This window comes from Nannobrachium achirus (assembly GCF_963921795.1).
Source record: "Nannobrachium achirus genome assembly, chromosome: 10".
NCBI lineage: Eukaryota > Metazoa > Chordata > Actinopteri > Myctophiformes > Myctophidae > Nannobrachium > Nannobrachium achirus.
The window spans coordinates 49,989,674-50,003,350 of NC_137819.1; the positions used below are offsets into that span (position 1 = coordinate 49,989,674).

The window sequence follows — 13,677 nt, forward strand, 5'->3', positions numbered from 1 at the left end:
GGGGATCAGATTGGCTTTTATTATTAAATGGTTGACTTATTCTATGCTTGTGTTATTCTAATTCCCTGAGTCGACTTTAGATCTTCGGCAAGTCGTATACCCGGAAGAAAAAAATAGAATGATTGAATTCTTTATTAACAGTTTGCAAATAGTGCTGTGGTACGATTATACAATCATGCTAAACGGATAACACAAAAAGCCTCAAGGGCCTTTATGGAATGATGGTGATGCTGCGTTCATATAATCTGTTGAACAGACATTACCTCAAGAAATTCGGGGAGTTTCTGCTGTTTTCTTGTTTTTAATCTGTTTTGCTGTATTGTACAGCACTTTGCATTTCTACATATGAAAAGTGCTTTATAAATAATGCTCACAATCATTGTTTTGTCCACGTCTTAACTCTTAACAGGACGAGATCCAGAACAACCCCGACATGATCCTGACATACCGCCACCACATCCTGAACGGCATGAACCAGTTCAACCTGCAGCTCTTTGTCAAGTCCTACAACAGGTAAATAAATGCATCAAATTAACTCCCCTGCTGGCCTAGGGTACGTGCTGCCATAGACTTAATATACGTTGATATCCCATTGGCCACTGGATTGTAGGTGAACGTCGCCACTACATTGGTACAGGCAACTTGCCATCTGCCATCAGACGCCAACGTCCACTTCTGAGATAATTTTTAGGATTTGTGTACCATGTCGCCTCTAGTGGCTCCAATTAGGATGGCGTATCTTCATAAATGAACCATCTTTGATATAACTGCGTGCAGCTTTTGTCAAATGCATTGGAGGTGGTTATGATTTGCCTCCTCTGGACAGAATTACTTGGGGTAATGTCGGCATGAATGAAACGGCCACGCTAACTTGAGCTTAAGGATCTTTAGCAGCAAATTAAGGATCTTTAGCAGCAAGTTGAAGGCAAATTCAGGCCATTCAAAAACAAAATATATATATATATATATTTTATTCCTCTGCAGCCGGAGAGATCTGGAAATCGAGAGGCCGATCCCCGGATCCCCCGTTAACGTCAGAACGCTCAAGTAAGTTGTTTAAAAAGAAAAAACTAAACAAGTGTTTGTTGTGTAACATCATCCATGTTCACCTTGAAAGACAAAACCACAAATGATCGCAATGTTTGACCAGCAATGTTTCTGTGTGGCCTGGTTGGTTGCAGGTGTCAGTCCATGCTAGTGGTTGGAGACAGCTCGCCTGCCGTCGATGCTGTGGTGAGTTGACAGACACTTTCCCAGGAAGGTGTCCCTGTTTCGGGCATGCATTATAGGCCAACAAAACAACAATACATCGTTTTTTCCCAAAATATTTAAAGAATGTTGCGAAATAGCTGCTATTCCTCATACCTTTACAATAGCAATATTCAATTGCTACAGAGAATTGTGTGAATCAACTGTCTTTATCACGAGACTCTGCAAAGAAGTACGTTATATAGGACTTAAGTGGTTAAAGTGTGTACAATACGGGAAAATCATTAATGCCAACTGGTTCTACTTTACCCAGCTGACATGTGTCAGTCGTGTTTCTGGTTTGTTATTTAAGCCCTTTGGAAACATTCAGGATTAACCTTTTCAAGGATAACACTTTAACTTGAACTATAAGATGGAGAACAGAAGGCAAAATGCCATGAAATGTTTTCCTGGCCCGTAACCCCACCAACAAACACCACCAATTTGTCACGATGGTGTGAATGTTTAACTTTATTATTCAGTTTTTGTTTTAGGTTTTAATACTGGTCATGGAAATACAGTACCTGCGTTCAACATGTACTGTATTAGAACTTCAAGTCATTGCAGCAGTCCGCAAAGGGTTTATGTTTATTTAGTTGAGTCCACGCATCTACTATTGATAAAACCCTCAATTAAGAAGAACTCCTTTTGGGGGAAAACATTTTAAGTAACTTTGGGGAAAGGATCACAATAAAGAGGGGACCCCCTTTAGGGGTTTGCATCGGCTCTGACCTCACGATTCAATCACGATTCACCAGTTAACGATTCGATTCTACAATGCATCACAATTTCTTATATTACTGCACAACATGGCAAATTTGTCATCAGTCAATACAAGCAATCAGATATGAACAATATATTTTATTTAGAAACTGCTGTGTAATCAACAACTCTACCGTCTCCTTAACTGTTCTGCTGCTGTTGACGGCGCTCACCGTCATTGAAAGGGTTAATACCATGGCGCCGTTGACGGTGAGGACTGTGAATCTTACTGTATATACAGTAAAGATATTATTACTTACTGTACGTCGCTCCGGTCCCGCCCGCATCGGCAATGTCCGCGATTTGTTTACAACGCACGTCGGGCGTGCACGCGAAGTTAACGTCCTCCATAGTAAATCCATTGAGAGGCCCATAAATAGACTTCATTTTCTCCAAAAGGGACATTCTTATACAAAGGATGGTCTCCACTCTTCCATACTGTACACAAAAGGTGGGCGCAGCCATGTTCTCTTGTGGGCCCACACTGTCATGTGACTAGATGACGTAATCGTTGCCGTCAAGTGATAATCCAAAAAAACAAAAACAAACCCCTTCCGGCCCTTCAAAATAATAGCGGCGGCCTATGGAGGAAACGGCGTGGCACCGAGGCACCAAGCAACTTTCAGATTAAGAGGCACTAATTGTGTTAAAATAAAATATATAAATTGTATTGGCTATAATCGATTATTTTACGTTGCTGCATCGATGCAGAATCGTGCCCTGCCGAATCACAAAGCATGGCTGAATCGATTATTTTTGTACAAATAAAATGTGTTACTTAAACGACTTTTCCTCTTGTTTTCCACAGGTGGAGTGCAACACCAAGCTGGACCCGACAAAGACCACACTGCTCAAGGTGAGGAGAAGAGAACCATTAGCCTGGTTCAGGTATTAATAGCTACCATCGGGTTCGGTGAGCTTGGCGTTGGGAGCTGATAAGATTCCGTTGGCTCAGCAGATCATTTACCCGGTGACACATTAACCCCAAATGGTACGAGCAGCAGACGAGGTGCGGCCGCATTAACCTGCTGTCCTTGCCCCTGTAGCACCGTTTTTATGTTGCACAACCCAGCGCTAAATGGGGCTCCTGTTATGCCACGGCAGGCTGGTGCACTTTATCCAGTGGTGGAAACATAGTACTAAATGTCTTTTTGCTTAAGTAAAAGTAGTCTGGTAATCAAACTTTACCTGAGTAAAAACAGTACATAGTGTTGGCATCAAATTACACTTAAAAGTAGCAAAAGTAAGCGTACTCATTATGCAGAATTTCAGGTTTCACAAGTTATCATAATTATGTATAAAGTGTAGTAAAATCTTTTGAAAATTGACGGATCTACAAGCTCACAGCATTTTTTAATTTGGCTACTTTCAAATAGCCAAATTTAAATAGGGCTGAAGTGTTTAATGTATGTTTGTAATAATAATTCCAATCTACAAAGTAACTAATAACTGAAGTTTTCAAATAATTGCAGGATAGTAAAAGGTAGGCTACAATATTTGCCTCGGAGATGTAGTGGAGTAGAAGTATAATATTGAACATCGGAAATCCTCCTCCAGTATAGTAAAATGTCAACATTTTGCTTAAGTAGAATACTTGAGTAAATGTACTTAGTTACTTTACACATTACACTTCCATTATGCGACGCCAGGTGCACTTTAGGTTAACTGTCTGGGAGACCTAGCAAATGGGAACAGTTTGAATGGAAACGAGGGAGTTGGGGGAGTAATGGGCCGTTGTACGAATGGACGAATGGCGTGTAAACACATGCTAAATGCTAATAACCTGTTTTTTCTTATTCCATTTCGTCCCTAGATGTCTGATTGTGGTGGACTGCCCCAGTCTGACCAGGTGTGTATATTTGTTTTTCTATCGTGCGAATGAGAGAGACGGAGCTGTTAAAGGGATAGTTTACCCATTCATAAATGACTCCCCCATAAAGCCTTGCTATTATTGGGGAAGAAGTTATTAGAAATTATTCATGGCTCCATAGATCTGCATGCTTGAATCAGCTACATGCTTTTTTGTGCTGCTGTAGTATGAGCCAAGTGGGGCGCTCATTTACAGAAAAGAAAAAACACAAAAGGTTTGAATATAGTGATAAGAGGTTCCTGCAATGATAATGTATACTGAAGTAGGCTAAAGTGGATAATGTCTTAGAGCAGGCCGGGGAACGACTGGATAATCAGTGTATTGGGGGGGGGGGGGGGGGGGGGGGGGGGTTCTGTAAAAAGCCTGCTGCTTTAAGAGCATTAGGAAGTCGGCAACACAACAGACTGTGAGCCACAGTTGGCGTGTTGTTCTAATTCACTGGCCTGCTTCGCACATCATTAGCAGAGAGACAGCAGCTGTCACAGACGGGCCCACTCAAAGAGAAGCCAGCGAAAACAGTGATATGTAAACAAATACCATAATCAGTCTTGATGTCACTCATTAAATCTCTCTCTCTTTGTCTCTCTCTCTATCTTTCTGCAGCCTGCCAAACTGACAGAGGCTTTCAAGTACTTCGTTCAGGGCATGGGATACAGTAAGTAGGCCTATGCAAAGAAACACGCACGACAATGCCGTACCTTTGTAGCCTGGCGGGCCATCCCTCATACTACGTTCACTCATTCCTCCTTCCCACAGTATGAGGTCTGGATTTCAGCAGAAGTTGGCCCCGATCATTTTCTGATCGGGGCCAATCAGTGACTGCGTTTCAACTGCTGTCCACACAACAAGTGAAAAGCTTCCCCTGTTTGGTCCATCTGTAGATGGTGACGTAGATGCTTGCTGCAGCATTTTCAAAACAACATGGCTGCCCTCGATGCAACAAGTGTAACAGTTTACGCTGAAACAATAAGTGAAGTTATTTCAGAGTTGGAATTAATTACAACAATTAAAAAGGAACAGGAGTATGCGCTAGCGGAGTACATCGGCCGAAAAGATGTGTTTGTTTGCCGTTCTTACGACTGGCTGAGAGATGTTTTGCTACGCTGATTGGTTAGAGGAGTCTGTCTGTCTGTCAAGGCAAGTACTCCCGCCCACTTTTCAAGCTGCCTATAGCCCAAAGTCCAGACTTATATTGTGGGAAGGAATGAGTGAGTGAATGCACAGTATGATTACTTCCGTAATCCAGTAATGAAATGGTTTCCGGAAGAGGGCGGTTTACGAGGCAAATTTTCGGGGGTTATGATGACCAGATCTATGCTAAAATGTTAGAGCATATAACTCATATTGAATGAGGATTGTATAGATTTAGTTTAGCCATGTTGCATTTATTTAGTTGGGGACAATATAGGCATAACATAATATACAGTTAAATGAGAACACCAGGGGGTGGCAATTGATATCCCCTGTTGCCCCAAATGACGCCCCTGTCCTCCTCTTCCTCAGTGCCCTCGGCCAGCATGACCAGACTGGCGCGTTCCCGCACCGCCTCCGGCTCCAGCATGGCCTCCATGGACGGCAACCGCTCGCGCTCCCACACCAACGAGGGCAACCGCTCGCGCTCACACACCAACGAGGGCCGCAGCCGCAGCCACACGCATGACGGCGGTGTGGACAAGGTGCTCAAGTCCACCGAGGTGTCCTGTTAGGGTGGACGCTGTGGGCAACGCAAGCCCACCCCCTCAAAACAACACCCTACCCGACCACACACACACACACAAAACCCCTCAAAGGAAAGAAAAGAGATCCCTCGCGGGTCTTGGCTGCGCTGCTTCTAACTCCTGACACACCAACACACATATTTCTAAGATGCAGGTAGAAAGAATGTAGATGTGGGACTGATTTGAGGGTGTTTAGAAGGACGATATGCGCATAAAAACTCACAATTACACACACACTCGGTTAAAAAAACGTAAGAAGTGCAATAGGGAGACAGAGTACCCCAGCTTTTGGAAAAGAAAGTCGTTGTTCTTCCATGCCAAAGAGTTATAGGAGATGTTAAAGGCTAATATGTATCCGTCGAAACGACCCAGCCGCAGAAACACAGCGGCGCCTTTTCACTGTCCAAAATATGAATATTATGTCAGCAAGCTATCCACTAAGCATTCAGTGGAATTAACCTCTTAAAACTCCAGAGTCCCTATTTTGGGCAGGTCATAATTTCATAACATTTCATAAAACTTTAAAACATTTTAGAAATGTTTAAAACGAAAAACTGCAAGCTCATAGCCAGGTCTGCTACTGTATATCCGCTGTCCATCGCGCAACAAAGTAATATAGAACTGAAGTGGTTTAAATGGAAGCAAATTGGCCTTAATTTGTGTGTTGGTGTGCTAGACTAGTCGTCAGTTCCTGAACCCATCCTTGGAGATAAAGGGCTCAACTCGGTTTGCTCCCGTCATGGGTTAGTTAGGTGAGTTGGTTGGTTAGTTAGTTAGCAGCCACACAGCACAGGGACACATACAGAGAATGTGGGAGAGAGCAGTGGCTTTCAGAGAAAAAAAAATGTACACCAGCTTGTACATTTTATCTCATTTTAATCTCTCATGTATAATTTTCTTTTTTCTGTCTCTACACCCCAACCAACCACCAACCCACCTATCCCGCACCCCCTACCCCGCAACCAGTACTGGTCCATAGTGGGTATCACATTGACACAGATTTTTTTTTGTTTTGTTTTCAAAATATTGTTGCTGCCTGGCAGAAACCTCTTCCTTATTCTAACCTTTTTGTGTTTTTTCGTAAATTAATGCCATAGTTGATCATAAATACAGCATCACAAAAAAGTAGCAGCTTCTGCTGCTACTTTTTTATCCTGAAAAGCATAACAGTTTTGGACATATGAGGTTTCCACCCGACAGCGGCGATATGCTGTATCTGTATGTTGACTGTAAATTACTTGTTTTATCTTTTTTCTTTGTTATCATTGTAATTGTTTGTTTTTTGTCGATGATTATTAACACTCATATTTTCCGAGTTGATGTCAAGAGTAGGTTTTGTAGATGTAGAGAAAAAGATATAGGGAGATATTGGAATAAACAAAGGTGTTTTGTTTTGTCTTTGAAAATTAAATTGCTATTCCTCTTTGAAATTAAGGGAACAGAATTTAATCCATTATACATGTCCTATTCCTGTAATGGCTCTGTTTGTTTTTAGGGATACTTTAAATGTCCCCATTGCAGAGTTCTCTGGAACATTTTATATATTTTTTTCCCTTTCTAACAATGTCCTAAAGTTCAGTTATAAAGTTCTAATGTTCATCAGTTAACGCCGCAGCTATGTTGACTTTTTATGGAATCAAATGATAAGTATATTGTTCTCATATTTTAGAACATTCCAGCGAAGATGTGATGCTTCATGTAAAAAAAACGCATAGTCAAAAAGAAAGAAAAACAATTAAATGGCTTATTGCATTGTACGCTTTTAATCTACTAATCCTGGCCAATCTTATCTTTTAAAAGTATTTTCTATGCAATCATCAAGTACAATGGAACAAATATGTGCCATGGAATTTGTTATTTTTTTGGGTGTGCAGATTATCCTGATTTATACTTCTACGTACGACGGTGTTGCATGCCAAAAATAAATGTGTCACGATGTACGACTAGTATTGTGAGCGTTGTAGATCGCTGTTTTTTTGGCATGCAATATGGCCATACGACGGAGCTTAATCAAGCATAACAAATTGACATGACATACACTCTATATACTCTTTTTACTTGCACTACACTACAGCAACACTTGCCAGCTCTGTAGAAGAACACATAACAATGGCTTTGTAAAGGTGCACATCTGCCTAATAATAAGCATTTTTAAAAAACGGCAAAAGGGTTTGTATTTATTAAAAAAATAAAAAAAGACAATAAATAAAAATCCAAAAACGTAACTTGCCTTCCTTCATTGTGTCATGTTCCCTTGTGCCATAAATGCTGTAACCTTTTTCATTTAAAGGACAACTTTGTTTTTTTACAACAAGGGTTCATATTTTAGATTGTAATTAGAGAAAAAAAAGTGAGTGTTAAAATGTTTTCATTTGCTTCGTTCTATTGTTTTATCACGTTTACCGTGCTAAAATGTGGGGCATGCGTATGCATGGGGGCATGTGTACAAGTGGCTAAATATGTATTTTTAGACACAATAAGCCAGCAGTTTCTTTATTGCTATTTAGAGTAACACTTCTAGCCCCCATAAGTCACATCTAACCATGAAAGGTTGGGAATGGGCTTATTCTGTGTAAAATGACATATTTAGCCACTTAACTTGTACGCATGCCCCCAACCACTGAAATAAGAATCTCTAAAACAATAGAACGAAGTAAATGAAATACTTTTAGCACTCATCTTTTATATTCTTTAATTACAATCTAAAATATGAACCCTCGTTGTAAAAAACTAAAGTTGTCCTTTAAGCTATTTTTTGGTAAAGCATATACATTGGGCAGTAGGGTTTCACTTTGGACATACAAAAAAAGTAATTTGACATACTAAATAGCATACTACTGTATGTTAGTTAGTAAGGGATTTTGGACAGCTTGCCAGGCCTGCTGAAGCCTGCTGTGTACAAAATATCACACTGACATTCTATTTGGTATGCCAACTTTTTAGTAGCCTATGTCCTACAGTGAAATCCTACTGCTTAGACCTATACTAAATAGTAGGCAGAATATATGCCTACTGTGTAGTGGGTCAGTATGTGGTTTCGGACGCAACCAGCACAATATAGGCCTACAAAATGGCCTCTTGAATGGTGGTTTAATAAACCTTGACAATTCAGTTGGTTGACTTGACTGACATAATTCCTCAATTTAATTATTAAATTCAGAGCTTTGGTGACCATTTTCTGACCATGAAATAGTTCTAACGTGTTCTAATATAAATATCTTGTCCAACTATTTGATAAGGTGTTTTATTGATGATTTCACCTTTTTATAAGCTTTTTATAAGCAAGTTGAATTATTTGGTGACATGATACTGACCATGATACTCAATGACAAGACATGATCAGGGCCAGCTAGGGGTCATCAATATGTGGACACAATGTGTCCATGTCAATTGTTTTTATTTAATTTTTTCACACCATTATAATGTTCTTATTTTGATCACAAGACCCAATTACTGAATGTCAAGTCTACAGATTTTCTTCAGAATATGTATGACACTTATTTACTGTCTATGGCTGGGGTGTTTGTCACTTGACACGAAAAAGTGTGTGACGCCGTCATTACATCTCAGAATATTGAACAACATTGACATCTTGTGGTCATTCTGGCTAACTTCACCCTAGCCCTTTTCCCAGCTGAAAGTTAATTTTGGGTGTGTTTCATTTACTCTTTCTGTGTGCCAGCGGGAAGATAACAGTATAGGAGCCATGCATGCTGGCAGGCGCAGCCCGGCACATAACGCCTAAATGAAACACACCCGTGTGATTACTTTCAGCTGCACTTATAGACTATAGTCACATTAAATAAAGCTACAGTAATAGAACGCTTTCCCTTGGTTAGACTTCAACATCCACCCTGCCTGAACCCACAAGTGTCTTATGAAACTTGCGCCACAGTTTGAGGTAAGAAAATGTATTAGTTTAATTAAATATAAACTTAGCCTATTGTTCAGAACTAGTGCATTTTGATGTTGTTGGTAGGCGTGACGTTATCAGCTAATGTGTGTGCATGACTGCATGTGTCTCCATTATGATGATGGAGAATGGAGTGGATAAGGCAGTGGTTCTAAAAGTGAGGTAGACCTACAGGGACTTTGAGGGAGTTCCAGGGGGTCCACAGCAAAATTAGGAAAAGTTTAAACAATTAAACCCTATTTTATTTATTTTGGCATGAAAGAATGTTTTGAAGACTTATTAGAAGTTTGCATAGGAAAAGGTACAGTTTCATGACGGTACAGTTCACTGGTACAAGGTCTACTAAAAGGAGATCCATGAAAAGACTAAGCTTATTTCCACTGGAAACCATTGAAGTATCTCATATAACATTGAATGACAGACAAATAGAACACAGTACTATGCAGTAGATATGTAAAGAAAAACAAAATAGAAGACAGTAAGTCAAAACAAACAGTATATACAAAGAAGGGGCAGGGGAGGGTAGGGTTGGGCTAGATTCTTTTTTACCAGTTGCGAACGGCTGCTGCCTGTAAGTGGTTTTTCAGGGCAATTTTAAAGGATGCTAGTGATCCACACTCCTTTGTGGCCTTCGGTAAGGCTTTCCACATTTTGGTGGTATAGCAGAAAAAAGAGTTTGACCCTTTGTTGGTTTTGACTCTGGGTTGAAAGTGATCTGTGGCGCTGCCTCTGGTGTTGTAATTATGGACATCCTTAATGTTTATAAAGTATTTTGACAGGTACTTGGGTATCATAGTGGTGTAGTGTATCTTGTACACCAGGCCCATTGCAAGTTGCTGTACTCTGTCAACTACTCTGAGCCACCCCACTCTTAACTGGTGAGTAGCGGTGAGGTGAGTCTGATAGGGAAGTCTAAGCAGGACCCTAATTAGTTTATTTTGGGCTGTTTGTAGTTTAGTTTTCAGGGCTTGTGGGGCGTCACAATACCATACGTGGACTCCGTAGTCAAAGAGGGGCTGGATTATTGCACCAGCTATGGTCTTCAGTGTGTTGGAATTGACCATCGGGGCGATCCTCTGTAGGAAACGAGTTCGTTGGTTGATTTTATTTATTACTTTAGAAGTCATTTTTTCACTGGAAAGATTAGCTTCAAGGATACATCCTAAGTAAGAGATTTCGTTTTTTCGTGTTATGACCTTGTCACCCACTTTGATTGTGAAGTTATCAACTTTTTTGAGGTTATGATTTGATCCAAAGAGGATGGACTCTGTTTTACCCAGGTGAATTGATAATTTGTTGTCGTTAAGCCATGTGCAGATCTTACTTAGTTCAGAGTTAAGTGTCTTCTCAACCTGCAAGTGGTCCTTGCCCGAGACTAGGAGAGCCGAGTCATCCGCGAACAGGAACAGGTTGCAGTCACAAGCAGATGCCATGTCGTTCACGTATATTAGGAACAACAGAGGTCCCAGTATGCTACCTTGAGGAACACCACAGTTTACCGGGAGGGGGGGGGACAGGGTACCGTTAATCTCCACCACCTGTTCCCTCCCCACCAGGTAAGACTGCATCCACCTCACTGCTGCGCTGTCAAGACCGATGGCTTTTAGTTTCTCAATCAGAATAGAATGATTTACGGTGTCAAATGCCTTCTGGAGGTCCATCATGGTCCATCATGTTTGAGAAGCATTGGGATAAGGGACGTACATGATAACCGTATTGTTAATGTCATCTTCTTTGGCTCTATAGGAAGAAGAGTTTCGGCTGCACGGACGGAACCTTGAGGCACATGTTATTCAGCTGTACTCCCAAGAAGGCCCTGTTTGTCAAACTCGATTGCTGCTGGCCCGCTTCCCCTCTCCTCCAGTCCAACCTCATCCATAGAACGCTACAACTCCCATTGGTGAGTCACTAATAGTCTAGCAAGGATTAAGCTCTGCTGACGCTGACATTGGATAGAAATATCCCAGTTGTTGTGGGGATATACATGTCGCCACACCGACAGTGACTTCTTATTGTCGGAGTGGCAACACTTCCATAGAGGTTAAGGTTCGGGTAAGAGATGGGGTTAGTGTCTGTTGGAATGGAGAGATGCTCACGGGAAAAGAAAGTACTCATGCCGACTGTCCCATTTCACGAGTTAAACAAAAAGGCCAAAATGTATATAGGGCTGAAGAGGTTAATGTAAACATACAACATCAAGTAACTAAAGTTTTGAATAATTGTAGTGGTGTCAAAGTAAAATATTTGCCTCTGAGGTGTAGTAAAAGTACTGAAAATGAGTTTACTTGAGTAAATGTACTTGGTTACTTTACACCACTGCCCTGGTCAACTACATTTACACATTTAACCATTTATACCTTATACGTAGTTGAACCAGATTCCAAAGGACTCTACTTTTTGTGCTACACTAAATATTGTTGCTAAAATTGACTGATCTACAAGCTCCCAAGTGTTGTAACGCTATGTGTTGTGAGCTTGTAGATTGGCTATTTTCACTGAATGTTAGCCCTGGAATGGGGACACTAGGAGTCGGTGTATCTACAACTGAAATGGCTTAATTTAAGATTCAAATGCTTTGTCTTCTCTCTATCCAGATATGGCGACTTCCAGGTTTCTTCTGAGAGAGGAGCACATGCTCTGTGCGATCTGTCTGGATGTGGTCACAGAGCCGGTCTCTACACCATGTGGACACAACTTCTGCAAGGCGTGTATTCAACACTGCTGGAACAGGAAGGCGTGTCCTTCATGTCCTTACAAGTGTCCTCTTTGTAATGCACCCTTCTTTCCAACCAGACCTCAAATGCAAGTCAATACTGTCTTGTCAGGGTTGGCTATAGGACTTAAGAAGTGGGCTGAAGTATCTGCTGCTGGTGTTCTTTGTGACGTCTGTTCTGCGTGGAAGGACAAGGCTGTTGTGTCTTGTCTAGAATGCCTAACGTCTTTCTGTGAGATGCACCTGGAGCCTCACCTGAGAGTTGCAGGCCTCAGGGGCCACACTTTGAATGCTCCTGTATCAGGTCTTGACTTGGAGCATCTACATGGCCTTGGTCACAATCGCCTTGTCCTGTTCCTGTCTCTGATCGACAAGGACCAGATGCCTGATGCCACCTGTGTGAGAAGCTGTGCAGCTCTTCTGCAGAGGCTGAAGGCTTTTGCAGTGAATGTGACCCTTGACCCACACACCGCACACCGTAATCTCATTGTGTCCCCGGATGGGAAAGCTGTGATGCTTGGAGCAACACCTCAGAACGTTCCTGATACTTCAAAGAGATTTAAGTATCATGCCGTGCTATCAAAGGAAGGGTTCGGGTTAGGGAAGTTTTACTTTGAAGTTCAGGTAAAGGGAAAGACTAGTTGGGCTGTAGGAGTTGCGAGATGGTCTGTTAACAGAAAGAAACCGGTCAGCATGTCTGTCAGGAATGGATGCTGGGTCATGGTGCTGGATGCCGGCCAATACCGAGCATATGGCTCGGTGTCTTCTGCATTCAATCTGTCAGTGAAAGAGAAACCACAGGCTGTGGGGGTCTATGTAGACTGTCATGTGGGACAGGTCTCTTTCTATAATGTGGATGCCAACTCTCACATCTACACATTCTCTGGCCAGTGCTTTAATGATAGCCTGCATCCATACCTGTGCACTCAGTCTGATCGCTCTCAGTCTGACCTCGAGCCTCTGACCATCACACGCATCAATGTCCGACGGTAGCTGCCGTGTCAAAGATTGTGTTATGTATAGGTGTTGAAGTTATTTATTTACTCAAAATGTAAGACTTCAGTTTGGGCATATTGTGTTTATACTTTTAGAAAGGCTTACATTTTAGTGCTGTCTTAAGTTGTCTTGTGTTTTAATTGTATTTGTAAGTGTAATAAAGCTTTTAGAAACCTGCTTGCTGGAGATGCCTTATTTACCTACTGAATGGTCATTGTGACACCTACCAGCAGAGGGCGTCAAATGTAATGTTTTATTTTGTTCACATCTTGTGTACCTGTAGCTACATAAGATTACAATGTAGTATGTGCACTACCAACATGCACTATGGCAGTCAGTGTAGTAACTGCTACCTGTCTGCACCTGTAAACATTGTCAGCATCTCTGTACTGTGTATAGTACAGACATAAAATACACCTATTGGCAGTCGATGTAGCAGCTGTAACATGTAGTGCCC

General features: G+C 41.5%; 1 protein-coding gene across 1 annotated transcript in view; it reads left to right on the top strand.

Annotated features, from left to right (window-relative positions):
- ndrg1a (N-myc downstream regulated 1a) overlaps positions 1–7,823 on the top strand; it is a 43,978-nt gene extending 36,155 nt beyond the window's left edge. The window contains exons 10-16 of the mRNA XM_080734815.1: positions 410–513; positions 985–1,047; positions 1,182–1,233; positions 2,819–2,866; positions 3,824–3,859; positions 4,484–4,535; positions 5,384–7,823. Coding sequence (XP_080590941.1) covers positions 410–513; positions 985–1,047; positions 1,182–1,233; positions 2,819–2,866; positions 3,824–3,859; positions 4,484–4,535; positions 5,384–5,586 — 558 coding nt within the window. The 3' untranslated portion in view covers positions 5,587–7,823. The remainder of the gene's footprint in view (positions 1–409; positions 514–984; positions 1,048–1,181; positions 1,234–2,818; positions 2,867–3,823; positions 3,860–4,483; positions 4,536–5,383) is intronic.
- Positions 7,824–13,677: the final 5,854 nt, after the last annotated feature.